Below are 15898 nucleotides of genomic sequence, written 5' to 3'. Positions count from 1 at the left end.
GTTTTGATTGTCTTTTCATGACCTTTTGGTACATTTGTATTATTGTTTATTGTAAATTGTCACACTTGTAAATTATATTGTATTATATTTTATATATGTGTTTGTGGTAATAAAGCAAAACGTTTTACCTCAACTTAAGAGATCTGAAAGCATTACTATAAGGTGCAATAAACAGTACACACAGTATACATACAAACATATTTATTTCTCTAGAAAGAATAAAGCGATTATTACGAAACTTGGAGGGTTTGTTAAATATGAATCAAAGTATACTTAGGTATAATTTCTATGTTAGTATATGCAAGAGGACAAGATCTTGGGGTGTAAAATAAAAGAAAAGAGAAATTTTTGAGGGATTTTCCCGAAAATCCCTCTGTTACGGGAAAATCGTACGTGATGGAGAAAAACCGAGTGCATATTCGAATTCAGCGCAAAAAGTTCCTTTAAGAACAGGTATTTCCTTTTATGTAACAAAACCTTTGTTAACTAGTGTTATTAGTTCAAACCAGTTGAAATATTTATTTCTTTTCTTCCTTCGTAACTGGGTCAAATCACCTTGTTGCCGACGCTCCCATTAATTTTTGCCAAACATCTTATTTTAATTAGTTTATTTTCTAAGTCGCCGCAAAGAACGGCGAGTTGTTCAAGTATACCACCTCTATACACGTCGTATGTTTTTGTTAACTTTTGTCTTCTAACGGACAACAATTTTAGCCTTCAGTTTTTAGTTTGAAGAGCTTCCGTTAAGAGATACAAGTAAAACAGCATCAGCAATAGTAAGTCGATTAGCTATAAAAGCGTTCATTAAAGTGATCGTTAGTTTTCTTTTTTGATTTATTTTTTACTTATTTTCAAATATAGTATAAAGAATTGTATAGTGTTAATGAAGTCGGAATTACTATAATTTTTTTAAACTTTTCGTTCATAATTGGAGTGATTTCATCTGTCGTTCGGCGGCATTTGTGTCAACATTCTGGCAACACTGGCAGTAATGCCCGCATAGTTACTTTTTTATATAGATTACAGATGTTACTCTATGACAGAAAGGAAGAAAAAATAATTTTCCCGCAAAACAGAGCCGAAGGACGTAAGAATCTAGGTTTATTTTCTTGGACTAAGGCAGTCTAGGTTTTATAACCAGAAGTGTAAAAACTTTCGGTTAGAATTGAGAATATTTACAGTGTTCCTAAATGATTTTATGCTAGTGGATATAAAACGATAAAGATAATGTTATTTTACAGGTATTATCAAAGAACAGTAACTGGATTTGCTTGACAGAAAGTGGCAAATAGTATCATTTATATATGCAAGTTATGATTGATTGAAGGTGTCAACGGTCCTTGAAGCATTTTTAAAGGGAAATACGATAGCTTTTGCTTTTTGCGTTAACGCAAATAAAATCTTCAAATGGGGAAAGCCAATGAGCACATACTTCAGAATTCTGTATATAAACATTCATCAAAAAGTAAACTCTACACTTTAGCCCATTTCTTACGAATTTTGAAGTTTATTTTAATATATACTGACATTGTTTTAATTAGTTTTCTTTGAAAATTATAACAAGAGTGTTCGTTTTAAATTCCAATAATACTTAGTTACCAGCAGCCACCGAAATGACGTCACAAGGTCAGGTCAGCGTGTTTTGTAAAAAGAAGGACGAAAACAATGTTGACTTACATACTCAAAAATAAGTTTAGTACGGTCTGGATAAGTAGTGTTGGAAAAGCTGAAGCAAACCCAAGCTGAAGCAAGTAATATAGTTACCTGGGTTTTACACACTAACATAAACTGTATTTATATAAAAGAAAATAAAAATATTTCATGATTAACTTACTCTTCAAGCCACTGCTGCTGATGCCCAATTATTGATCCTGGCCGACATATTCGAATCCACGCAATTGCTTCATGAGCAGTAAAATGATAATGTTTCATTATGTAGCATCCTATCAGTGATCCCGTTCGACCAAGGCCAGCTAAAACACAAATAGAAATACTTTGTGAATAATTTATATTACATATTTATAGGGAGGCCATTTATCCGAAAACGCCCTTGTAAATTTTATACTAATACTCTAGATGTAAAATAAAGAAATTTCGTACCATGTAAATATCGACGCAAAGACATTATTTGACATACCCTACGATACAACCAGGTCAAGTTTGATTAGGTGAGGTAGGGGGTGGAATCTCTTCTTGTGACCCTATAGATGTTAGTGCTCTCCCCCCCCCCCCCCACTCTCTACATATGTACAAAAAACGGGGAATCGTAATCGTGTTTCGTTTTAGGTTAAGGTATTATGAGCCTGCTGTTTCACTTTTGAATGGAAATACGATTCCCCGTTTCTTTTCCACATATTTTTGTGAAAATACGTTAATGATCAATAATATGCAACTGTTTTTCCGAATCGGATTGGTTTGGGTTAACAGCTTGGAAATGAAATATTTAATGTCCCACGATTATGCCTGCTAGGTTCCTATATTCATAGCACAATTGTGCAGATGAAGTTGAGCTCTTTGGCAATTTTCAGCATGGAAAGCAAAAAAAAGGCAATACATTGATATCGAAAAAGTAGTTAACGAATTCCTCTCCGAAAAATATCACCTGTACAGTTATTTTTCAAATGGTAATTTATAATTATACTTACGCTGGTTGAAATTTCTCCGTAGTTATAGGGGCGAGATACTGAAACCGCCTCTACCAAGAGGTGAAGCTGACACGTAAAAGACGTCAAATACGAACGATATTATCATCTATTCCAGGCAACCTGATAGGAAACTCCCCTTCCTCCCGCCACTCTCAAGTACGAAGGGGAAAGCAAGCCGCTGACCTTCACAGGGAAGGAAGCTTTTCTAATCAACAGAATCGTGTACACACTAAATTCGTACGTAAATTCGCTCGCATCTGATGGTGAGAACGCGCTGCTGTTTTTACCTGTCAACCCCGAATAACAAACAAATACTGTTTTTAATTGTTGTCTTTAAGAAAAGTATTTTTTACTATTTATGTATTAACGTTTTGGCTTTAGTCCTATTTATTAAGGGGCGCGGTGGCTCAGTGGTAGAGCGTTCACCTCCGGTGCTTGGGGTCCATGGTTCGACCCCAGTTTGCGCCGTATGCACTTTGTGGTGGACAAACACCGTGCTCGTGGGCTTTTTCGGTGTTCTCCCGTTTCCTCCCACTTTCTTCATTCCACCATTTCACTCATTTCTCATTATCACCGTCTCCTTTAGCCTAACCGGCATAATCGTGGGACGTTAAACTTAAAGATTTCATTTCATTTCGTTTTCCTATTTATTAAATTGCATTTCTAGAAATGAGAACTAATTCGTTATAAAGTTAATTTCCATCGTTGTTTCACTTAAAAATCGGGAGAGAAAGCAAACCAATCCTGTCGACATTCTACCTTTATTTATAATTTCAAGGAAGATAATCTGGCTGGCTGTGTATCGAGTGCGCAGACTATCGACCTGTGCAAATATTGTATGAATTTAGCGTGTGTGGTAACTATATTATATATAGTGTCGGTGAAATTAGTGCATATTAAATTGTATTTTGTATCCATTATATTTTGTATAGTTTATATTATCTGAAACAAATTTTAGTCCATATTAGATTGTAAATAATTGCGTATTTAGTGCTTTGTGAAGCGACAATTCATGATGCTTACACTAATTCTGTTATAAAACATGAGCCCGGGAAAGCGTTATGAAGTAGCCAGAAGCGTTGCATTTTGAATATATTCCATGCTTTAAGAGAGCAACACCCTAATTTAACTGTTGAAGAATTCGCCGACATGACTGGGAAACAGATAAGTGTAGGAAAGGCAACTGTTTATACAAGTAGGCGGGAGGCTAAATTTAATGGAAATAAATTAAGTCCCAAAAATACGCGTACAAGTATTTCCCCTCTCGGAAAACTATGACGACTTCATGAAATCGGCAATTCGATCAAAGGTATACCAGGTCTTTTCCCGTAAAGAATTGTCAACGTTAAATAAAATTCTGATAGCTATAAATACCAATGATGAAGTGCCCTGCTTTTCTCACTCAACTGTTGAAAATAATGAAATTCAAGTATGTATAGCGAAATAAAAGGTCTGTTGTAGTTGATAGGGATGCCATAAAATTATGGAGGAGAAAAGATCTCCGTTTAATTAAGAAGTACAGAGCAGCGGGTAGGAAAATCTACTATCTTGATGAGACACGGGTAAATGTTTCTCATACCGTGTCAAGAGTAATGGTAGATGAAACTGAATTCTAGTAAACAAGCCTTTCTTTCTGGACTCTCCACTGGACTTAAGAACCCAACCAGTAAAGGTAAAATGTTACCTTGGTTTCAAAACATACTTCCACATCTAGAACCCAACTGCGTGATAGTCATGGATAACGCATCTTATCACACTGTAAAGGTAGATCCGGTTCCCACCATGTCTTGGGCAAAAAATAAAAGAATGGCTTCAAAATAAAAGCATTTCTTATGACGATACGTTCGTTAAAACTGAGTTAATTAGTCTTATACCTCCTGCAGCCAAAAGTGAATGCTAGAAGTATAAAGTGGACAAAATGGCGGCCTCTTCAGGTAGGGAAGTTTTCAGAATACCCCCTACTACTCTACATTTAATCCAATTGAACTGATTTGGAGTCAAGTAAAAGGACATGTGGCACGAAACAATAAACGTTTTACACTTAGTGAAGTGAATCTCTTTTGGAGGAAGGGTTAGAAATGGTAACAAGTGAAAAGTGGAAAGATTGTGTGCCAGATGTAGTGGAGATGGAAGAAACGAAATACTGAAAACTCGACAGGATAACTGACGAAGTTACAGAAAAATCGTCATTAACCTTGGAGACAACAGTGGGGACTCTGGCGTGAGTGACCAAAGTATGAACACAGAACCTCTGGAGAGCAGCAACTAATACTAATACATTTTACTCATTATTATTTGTCCTTTCGTGTGTATTTATATATGCTGATTTTATAGAGGATTTGAAGTCAATGCAAGTCAGCACCCATTAATTGCATTGGCCTCCAGACAAAAGTTCTATGAGAACTAAAAAGTTTTGTTGGGGCTGTGGTTGCTCCTTGGTAGAGCGTTCACCTCTGGGGCATAAGGCCCTGGTTCGATCCAAGCTCGTGCTTAGTAGGCTCAGTGGTGGACAAGCACTGCTTTTACAGATTTTCTCGGAGTTCTCCTGTTTCCTCCTATATTTTTCTTTGCACTGTTTCATTCATTCTCGTTATCACAGTCTCCTTTAGCCTATCCGGCATAACTGCGATACGTAGAACTAAAATATTTCATTTCATTTCCAAACTTCTGTTACTCTCAATCCCCCACAACGGTCGTCAGCACTATTGACAACTCCGTTTTTATTAAAATAGTCAAGTAACAATTCAAAAGTCAATTTCCTCTATTATCAATTGGCTAAACTCAAGGCCAACGAAAGGGCCGGGTGAGGATTGCAACCGCACAAGGCGCCAAATTTTAGGGGATTTTAGGGGCGTCAAATTCACTACGATGGTTAAGCTCCAATAATTATAATTTTGCTTGCAAACGGCAGACTCAGACATGGACCTGTTCAAATTACGTAGCATCTGTAGTTACTACTTCGTGTCAGGTTTCAATCAATCTGGGATTGTTCTTTTAAGTCCGCCATAACAAATTTTTCCCCTTAATAAACTCAGAAGATTTCAATGTTGATGAATCTTGTATGTATGATGCTTTACCGTAAACTTATCGCCGCGTATTAATAAAGAACAAACGAAAAAAAGATACTTTGCCACCACTGGCGCAAATCCCGGGGGGACGAGGGGGACATGTCCCCCCAATGTTGGACCTGGGGGGGACAATCCCCCCAATAAACTGACTTCAAAAGTGCTTTTTGGGATAAGCTTGATGATTCGTGTCCTACTGCCACAAAGGAATGTAAGATGAAATTGAATTCTCTTGGCTTTTCCATTTTTAAAAAAGAATCGTAATCTGTAGTATTTCAAACTGAACTTCGTGCTGTAGTGCGTTTAGTAGTCTCATCAATATGTATTAATTCCACTTCCACTACTTGGGCACAAATTGCAATAAATGCCAGACACTAGCGTGCGCAGGACATTGGGAATGTGGGTGCCAGATCTAAAGTACAACCATATGGAATGTCGTCCTCCCCCCTTTCCCCTAAGAAAAGATAGCATCATTGCATCCGACGCTGCGTCGGCGACGCACGGCACACATGCAGACGGGAAAAAATTAACACGTAATCTCTTCTCAGTTTGTAATAATTCTACATAAAAAAAAGTTTGTCTAATGGGTGTGCCAAGGCACCCACGTTGCGCACGCCTGTGATGCCAGAGGAGGATATACCTCTCTCCTCATGCTGAAAAGTTGTCTCAGCTGTAGGTACGGGCACAAATTCTGGAGAAATGGGGAGACATGCCCCCCCCCCAACATTGGAACTGGAGGCTCTCCCAATAATCCGATTTGAAAAGTGCTTTTTGCAGAAAAATATGATGATTTGTGTCCGATTGCCTTAAAGGAAAGTGAGATGAAATTTGTTTCTCTTGGCTTTTTCATTTTTAATAAAAATGAAGGCGTGCAACTGTGCGTGACGAAACCTGATATGAAATTTTCTCTCCTTTTCTCCCCTAGGCCCTAGCACACGAAGAATATACAGACTATCCAATGTCAGTAGAACCCATCTTTTCAGTAAATGGGAATTTAATCTATTTGTAGTATCAGCCTAGGCATCTACTCATGCTTCGTAAGCTAACTAACTCTATAGCCTATGGAATCCGGGAGTTCAATGCCGCGTTCACAAAAGCTCTTCACTGACTTCTATCCTTAGTCAACTGGATCCAGTTTGTACTTTGTATTCCTATTTTTGGGAGATCCATCTTAATATTGTCTTCCCACCTGCGCCTAGGTCTTCCTAAGGGTCGTTTTCCGATTGGTCTTACCGCTAACACTTTGAAAGCGATCCTACTTTCTTCCATCCTGGCTACATGACCTGCCCACCTAAGCCTCCTAGACTTGATGACCCTAACAATGTTTGGTAAACCGTATCAATTATGTAGTTCCTCGTTATGAAGTTCCGCCATTCTCCATTCCCGTTCCTCTTGGGTCCGAATATTCGTCTCACGATCTTGTTCTCAAATACTTTCAGTCTATGTTCTTCCTTTAGAGTAAGTGACTATGTTTCGCAACCATACAGAACAACAGGTATGATTATCGTTTTATATATTTTAGGCTTCAAATTCCTCGACAGAATTTACGACATGAGATTTGAACCGAATAGTAACACGAATTCCCTGCTTTTAGTCGACTTTAATTTCTTCGTGAATATGATTTTCGTCTGTAAATATTGATCCTAGATATTTGAAAGTATCTACTTTATCAAAAGAATTATTTAATATTTTAACGCATCCATAATTTATCGTATTACGGTCCCGACGCACTTCCATGTATTTAGTTTTCTCTGCATCTGCTTCTAAACCTATGAACCTGCAAGCGTTTAATAAGATTTGTGCATTTCTTTATATTATTCTCCTGTCATCCCCTATTAACTTTACATCATCAGCATATGCCATAACCTGGTGAATACCGCTCAATTCTAGGCCCTGGTTGCTATCTTTGATTTTTCCTTGCAGCCCCCTCTTTGGGAGCTGCTATTTATATTTGTATATATTACCTTGTTTAATAATTCTTGTGTATTGTATTATCAGTTAATATAGATTTAGAGAGAAATCCCGGCCGGGTAAATTATTATTACATTTCATATATTCTATATTTTTATTATTGTCTTTGTGTAATTTTGTTTCTATGACTTGTAACTAACAACAGTTTCCTTCTTTCCCAACAGGATTTCTTTTTTTTTTTAAACAGCTCACTTAGGGGAGAGCCAGAAACCAACGCTATCTTGCCCGTTGATATTTTTTGTTTGTTAATTTTAAAATTTTTAAACCAAGCGTCTGTCTGGTGACCGTTGGTTGTATCGTCTATATAAGAGCAGGAGAATCATAGGTGGGGGAGGATTCCAGCTCGACCGTCTAAAGAGGTAGATGGTTAGGATTTCTGTCCAAAGAGGGGACGGGATCTCTTTTTCTGGAATTCTCAAATTCTCTGCCGAAGAGGCGGCTAGAGATTTGCATGGTACAGCAAGAGGGCTGCATCGCCGCGATGCAAAAGGTATAGTTTTTTGACATAATTTCAGACCACAACTCTCTTAAGAGGAAGAGAGTCTGGGGGGCTACGGAAATTGTTGGTCTTAAACTGTACCACACAGAAACAGGGTTGTGTGAAGGAGGAAGCGAATTAAGTCGCTGAACCGTTTTTTTTAGCTGGCTTCGGGGCCACACCACTCCTTTAGTGGGAGGAGAGGCTATGGGTTCAAGTCCCGTTTGACACCTCACGTAAGAGGCGAAGTTAGACTTACCCAATTTTTTCGTTGAAATAGTTTGTTTAGCATCCTTCGGCCAACTTTGGGGAGATATGCGCGTTAAATGGTTCTCTTCTATAAAGGGCTGGATTCTTCTTTTCGAAATGAACGATGAGAGATTTTTTTTTTATTTATTGGTATGAATAAAGTTTTATTATAAGTTAATCCTTGGGCGTAATCCTTTCTTATTATTAACTTCCTCATTAAGGTTTTTTGGATCTACCTATTAGATTGCTGTTTTGGTGTAATTGAAGTTTTTTATTTGAATCTGGTGCATCTAAACCGGATTCGGTACATTGCTTGGAGAGAGATTTTTTGGGGCTCGTTTTTATTTGATTTTTCTGTTTTATTCAATTATGCTAATCCTCCAGGGTGCACACAGATGTTAATGAGCCGCTTTTAATCTGTGGACACAAGTTCGGTTCCGGGGTGATTCTTTTAAACGAGGAATGGTGAATTAGTAATTGGGGGACGAACTTTTGGAGGTCGCATAAAGATCCCGGACGAGTGTTACTTACGTTCCAAAAAAAATGGGGGGAAAAAACATTAACTTTGCACTTAAAAAAAAAGAAAAGAGCCATTAGTCCAAATCTCTTGTTCAGACTCTTTTAGTTCTCTGAAATATCGAAAAGACACTCTTTTTTTTCTAAACACACACAAAACACAAGTACGAGAGCCCATTGTCCGCAAGCGTGCACTCTCGGCGGTCCTTTTTGAATATGTATTACATATATATATATATATTCACAAAATCAAAAAACAAAGAAATAAAAAAATCACTGTTATGTCCAATCATTGAACACATCACAATGTTGAGGTCCGTCCTTTTAATTTTAAAACTTCAGCCTCTTTTTCGCCGGGCTGGCTTCCCAGTGGTCCCCGTCGTTCACTCCTTTACCTGGAGTAAGTGGGAGTCCCTCGCCATTGGTAAAGATTTCAATGTAATCCACCGGATCATCCTCGTGGTAACTTGTCGATGGTTCGGAACTCGAACCCGGAGCCTCCGCTACCAATGCAGGCCTTTTTTGTAGTGTTTGATAATCTCTCAAATCCTTGAGAGAAAAGTTGATCGGGTCACCTTGCAGAATACGTTCTGGGTTCGGGCCCAACTTCTGGCTCGCGGCCCGGTACTGGTCTCGCTTCTTATTGCTTTTTTATCGTCGATGTTGAACATCAACTGAAGTTCGGTGGGATTCCACGCCTTTGGTCTGGCCCCGCAATAAACACTTCTAGTGGGGACCTTTGGTTTCTTAAACTTGAAATCCATCGGGAACGTGCAAAAAACAAGGAAAATCTCTATAAAAGACGTTCTTCTTCACGAAGCTGAATTTTAACTGACGAAGTCAAGTATCCTTTCCTTGTTCATTCCCATTTTATTTATTTATTTATTTATTACTTTTAACTCTCTCTCTCTCTCTCTCTCTCTCCTTCCCTCTACCAGCGTGATTGGGCCAATCTGTCACCATGGGTCAATGTCTTGCTCTGATGTTAAATTAGCCACAAAAGGCGGAGCTCCAGTTCTCTGCGGAATAGCCTGAAACAAGAGCTAGAAAAAAAAAGAAAAGAATCTTTCGCAGCCTAAGCTATATCTTCGGGAATCTCTCTAACACAGGAGATCTGTTGTTGTTTTACATTCCTAGCAAAAGCAGGGGGTGGAATAACCCTCTTAAGCAAATCCACATTAGCTTTTATCTCTCGGTTACTAAGAGAGTGTGGTAACATAAACGTGTTCTCTGCTAATTTCTTACAAATGACGTATGGTCCACGAAATTTGGGGAGCATTTTTGCGGTTATCCCCTTGCTAGCATCAGAAAATCTAACTGCACGGAGCCAGACAGAATCCCCCTCTCTGAAAGTATGAGGTCTCCTGTTCTTGTTATATTCTCGACACATTTTTTCGTGTCTTTTTTCCTGAGTTCTGTTGGCTACTTCCATGGCTTTCTTTATGCTCTGGACTCTTTCCTTTACGAAGTCAGGGATCGGATTCCCACCTTCCCCCACTACTTCTTCTCTCTTCTGGGTTTCAAATGGCAATTTCACATGTCTACCCATATGCAAGAAAAAAGGTGTATGGTTTGTGGCTTTTGAGACTCTACTGTTAATGGCAAAGGAAAGAAAATCAAGGTTCTTTGACCATTCCGAGTGTTTTCTACAGTACATGGACACCAGTTTTTTAACTTCTTTCACCCCTCTCTCGGCCCGATTCGCTTTTGGCCTGTAAGCAGATATGAACGTAACTCTTGTTCTTAAAATTGCGAGCAGGTTTCTCCAGATCTTTCCCGTGAACACACTTTGGTTGTCGTTTACAACCCGACCATACCATCCATTTCTCGAAAAGAAAGTTAACAAACAATTAGCTACAGACTGAGCTGTGACCTTTCGAAGGGGAAACAAAGAAACAAAACGACTGAAAGCATCAATGATTATCAAACAGAATTGATAACCTCCCCCCTTCGACCTAATTAAGGGCCCCATAAGATCTAAATAAGCAGTAGACCCTGGCTTATTCACTAGACTGCTGGTCATAAAACCTAACTTACTATTTGACGAGTCCTTATAAATAGCGCAGGGAACACAGGATTGACAAAATCTTCTAATATCCTTTCCCATCTTGGTCCAAAAGAATTGTCCTTTTGTCCTATTGATGGTTTCTTCGATGCCTGGATGTCCCGAGAACTCTAAATTATGAGTCATCTCAAGTACTAAACCCCTCAAATCTCTGGGAACGCACACAACCCGCCTTTTCTCACCATTTAGATCGATCTCTTTTTCTAAGACCCCATCCATGGATAATCGGGCAGTAGAAGCAAAATTTCTAATTTTTCTCTTCTCTGCTTTGGTGCCGGCTACCTTCTTGGTTGTAAGAAATAGAATTACCTTTCTCAGGAATGAGTCAGTTTCCTGGGCTTCTCTTATTTTTATTGGTACTATAAGTTTCTCATACTGCTCGGTTTTTTCCTGTTCCTCTTCTTCTTCTTCCATTAATATTTCAAATGGGAGATTTTTAAATAGATCTCGCTTCTCTCTCATCGTGCTCGGGAGAGTCTCAACGCTGGACACGTTCTGATCTAATTTTTTCCCTTTATAACCTCTCTTGAAATCCTTCAGACCTCTACTGTCATAAAACGAAATCAGATTAATTTCCTCCTTAGGAATATCACTCACATTCGTGATTTTTCCTTCTTGGTCCATTATTTTAATATATCCCGTATCACTAGCACAGTTCAGAGGGAATTCTTCATTGGCATGCTCAGTCCCCTCGAAATTTTGATCCTCAGTGTAACCTGTCTCGATTCTCAACAAAAAATCCACCCGGTGGGTCTTGCCTTTTCTATATTTGAGAACCACTGGAAATCTGGAGATCCTAGCCAACCACCTGCTCACCATAGCTGGAACCTTGCTGGCTTTGAAGAGAGGGATCAATGAAGCGTGATCAGTGTATACATACACACAAGGGGAATGTATTAAATACAGTTCAAATCTCTCTAATGCGAGCACTACTGAGAGGAGTTCACGCATGGTGGTGCTATACCTACTTTGGGATTCCATCAAGCGTTTCGATCCGAACGATACAACATAGAAATCGCCTTTTTCGTCCTTCTGCCCGAGAAGATAGCCAGCGGCTATTTCAGAGGCGTCGACAAAGATATGCATGGGTTCTCCCATCCTTGGTAGCATCAATTCACGGTTCTCAACAATCGCATCCTTTAGCTCTTGCAGAGCCTGGTCCTGTTGTGGCCCCCATGACCACCTAACTCCTTTTTTCAATAGTGACGTCATCGAAGCACAGATCTTCGCCATATCTCTAACGTGGTTTCGAAAATACTGAGTGAAACCGAGGGTCCTCTGTAATTGCTTGACATTCTTGGGGGGTTGCAGTTGTCTCACCATTTTAAGCTTCTCAGGTGTACATGACACTTTGCCAGGTGTCACACGGAAACCGAGGAAATCTATCGTATCAGAGAATAGCACCGCCTTTGATGGGCTGAGACTTATATTCGCATCAACCATTCTTTTCAGAAGTTGCTCCATTGTGTCCAATGAATCCTCCGGTGATTCACCAATAACTGAGAGATCATCATAATAGACTATTACTTTGGAATAATACAGGTCGCCCAAGACAATCTGCATCAATTTGCAGAGAGTATAAGGCATCGATTTCAAACCATAGGGGGCGCGTATACATTGGAAGATCCCAAACGGGGTAAGAAATCCGGTATATTTTTTACTACGCTCCTCCAACTTGACCTGGGCATAATTGTACGACATGTCAAAACTACATAATATCTTCCCTTTCCCCAAGTAGGATAGCGCCTCGTTAATGTTCGGGATCCCCCCTTTCTCATGTTTCGTGACTGAGTTTAAATATCTACAATCAAGGACTAGCTTCCACTTACCAGAGCTCTTTCTATGTAAAATGGGATTACTAAGATACTTTGTAGAGCTCCTTTCGATCAAGTTTTTCTCTAACATTTCCTGCAGCAACTGTCCCAGAATTATACTCTTATCTTCCGACATTGGCCTTAGTCGAGTAGAGAAAGGCCGAGGATCGCTCAGCTCAATTTTGTGTTCTAAAACGTTGGTTTCCCCAGGATCCTCAGAAAAAACCTTTTCGTACTTAAAGAGAAGTTCCCTCAGTTTTTCATATAGGTCTTCGGGAAGCTTGACGCCCTTCAACATATTTTCAATGACATTATCTTCATCCGAGCAATTAATTTCTCCAGTTTCCCGCGTCTCAGGGTAATCAAATTCCCTAAAAGAAATTCCCCTACTCGGAATTTCCCATCCGAAAGGACTGAATTTTATTATCATCTTTGTTGAAAGAAGAAAGTCTCGGCCCATGATAATACACCTCGAGAAATTACTAATTACATGGAATTTCTGCTCTAACTGTAGACCAAAAAAGTCCAGAGGAACAACCATAAAACCAATTGTCTTTGCCCCTCCTCTGGCAAACCTCACATTTACAGAATGATCCTGTAAAATTATTCCTAACTTTGACCATTTTTCCGCAACCTTCTGATTTATAGCCGACAGCGAGCTCCCTGTATCAATATACAATTGATACTTATCATTTAAAATCGAACAATTTATTAATAGCGGCCTCGGAGGTATGGACCCCTTGTCCCCCCCTCGGCAGCGCCATTCACGTTTTTTGAAGTAGTCTTCTTACCTGGACTAGCTTTCGATTTCTTATTCAAAGAATCATTTTTGCGGTGGTCTGGAAAATCTTTTCTTTCTTCTTCTTGTTTTCCTCTCCAAAATATTTTTCTGTTCGCAGGTCGAGATTCACGCCGCGGACACTCTTGGGTGGGCTGTCTGTTCTTTTCTTCTCCCTGACCGCTCTTCTTACCCCTACCCCTTCTCCGCCGTGTTTTATTACCAACGACCGCGGTAGGGGCGGGGATGGTTGACAACATGTGGTTTTCAGCTAAAAGTTCCTCACTTTGGTCTGTAGGATAAACAAAGTGTGTTCTTTCTTATTCATCGCTAAACATTCATGATCTGCTTGCTATATCCAAACTTATTTTTGCTATCTTGGCCAACGATAATGGGTGTTACGAGGTGGTCCACAACGTAAAAGAAGTGAGAGAATTTTCTTGTCTTGATACAAAAGTCTACAAATATCTTTCCCACAGTCTTTACTTCTCCCGTTGCTAGGCTTAGGGGCAACGAACAAGATTCGAACCGGGACCTTCTTTGTCTCCACTGATCGGCTACTCTCTTGTGGACGATGCTAATTTCAGACTCAGAATCGAGGTAAAAATAATAGCGTTCACGATGTATAAAGCCATAAATAAAAGGGTTCTTGTTCCCCCTTCTTCTCCTTTCTTTTTTCTCCTCTTTGTTCCGCACTACGGCCGAGACGGGCTTCGAACCTGAGTCCTTTTTCTTTAAAACACAATCCGATGCTCGGTGATTCAGTTCTTTGCAATTGAATCATCTTATTGCCCTTTTTGACTGACTTTGCCCCCCACCAGGCTTCATATTCTTTTGGTCTCCTCTTCGAGACCGTGCTGGATCGAGAGCGCTTAACGGCGGTATCGAATCTCTCGAACCTGCTGTTGCGTCTTGCCTCTTAAAATCCGGAGCCGAATATCCCTGACCTCCTGTCCGACCCCTGGATAGTTCCATGTAAGACAATTCACCCAATAAAATGGACTGAATACGCAGGGACTCCTTTTCCAATTCCTTAACATCTTCAAATTCTTTTCCATACAGGAATTGCCTAAAACGAGGGTGCGTCTTCGAAATTATCTTTCTAACCTGATCCTTTTGAGATGGTACGGATTCTAATCTCTGAAAAAGTTCGCTCATCTTTCTAATAAAAACAGACAGACTTTCGTCTGTATATTGAAGTCTATTGGCAATCATATTCTCAACTTCCTCGGCATAGTTAAAACTGAAAAACTCTTTCAAAAATGAGTCTCTGAAGGTCCCAAAGGACTCAAATGACATCTTAAACTCCCACCACCTCCGAACTGAGCCAAGAAGTAGCCTAGGTATGAGAATGTTCAGTTGATCACTCTCGCCAATACCTTTCTGACAAGCGTAAGACTTAAGCGCCTCTAAAAACTGAAACGGACAATTATCTCCTTCACCACTAAAAACCGGAGGTTCTAACCTAACTTCCTCAAGACCAGATTTCTGAGAGCAACACCCTGTATGAGACAACCTATTTTCAGAACGATTTTTTAGTCTTCTAATAGCGTCTACTGTTACATCAGAATTAAGTTCGACGTTCCTTTCTATATCCAAGAGGTTACGTACTGTTTCCTCTTCAATTGCTATGGTGTTCTGTCTGACCATTGAAGCAGCATGCTTAAATCTCGTAATTTCAGCCAAAATAGTCTCCCGATTCAAATCCTGTTCCTCAGAAAACCCTAGGACCTCTCTAAGACTATCTACTTCAATATGAGAGTCCATCTTCGAAAAAGTGTATCTTCCTGATCTCAAAAAACATAAACGTAAGAATCCAAAGGAGAACTAAACAAAAACTCTAACAAGAGAGAACCAAAAAAACAACAAAACAAATCCAATATCGGACGAGCCCCCACTTTATGCGACCTCCAAAAGTTCGTCCCCCAATTACTAATTCACCATTCCTCGTTTAAAAGAATCACCCCGGGAACCGAACTTGTGTCCACAGATTAAAAGCGGCTCATTAACATCTGTGTGCACCCTGGAGGATTAGCATAATTGAATAAAACAGAAAAATCAAATAAAAACGAGCCCCAAAAAATCTCTCTCCAAGCAATGTACCGAATCCGGTTTAGATGCACCAGATTCAAACAAAAAACTTCAATTACACCAAAACAGCAATCTAATAGGTAGATCCAAAAAACCTTAATGAGGAAGTTAATAATAAGAAAGGATTACGCCCAAGGATTAACTTATAATAAAACTTTATTCATACCAATAAATAAAAAAATCTCTCATCGTTCATTTCGAAAAGAAGAAACCAAGCCCTTTATAG

The 15898-nt window shown here is 39.4% G+C and overlaps 1 protein-coding gene across 6 annotated transcripts in view; it reads right to left on the bottom strand.

Annotated features, from left to right (window-relative positions):
- The window catches only part of Cdc14 (cell division cycle protein 14), a 1408510-nt gene that overhangs the window by 592380 nt on the left and 800232 nt on the right, over window positions 1-15898 (bottom strand). For all 6 annotated transcript variants that reach the window (XM_081762627.1, XM_081762626.1, XM_081762628.1 and 3 more), the window contains one exon: window positions 1835-1973. In XM_081762627.1, the coding sequence (XP_081618753.1) occupies window positions 1835-1973 (139 nt within the window). The remainder of the gene's footprint in view (window positions 1-1834; window positions 1974-15898) is intronic.

The sequence above is a fragment of the Thermobia domestica genome, chromosome 6, assembly GCF_964235325.1.
Source record: "Thermobia domestica chromosome 6, izTheDome1.hap1.1, whole genome shotgun sequence".
Classification (NCBI taxonomy): domain Eukaryota; kingdom Metazoa; phylum Arthropoda; class Insecta; order Zygentoma; family Lepismatidae; genus Thermobia; species Thermobia domestica.
The sequence above is the reverse complement of the archived record's forward strand: the minus strand, read 5'-3'. Positions and strand labels throughout refer to the sequence as shown.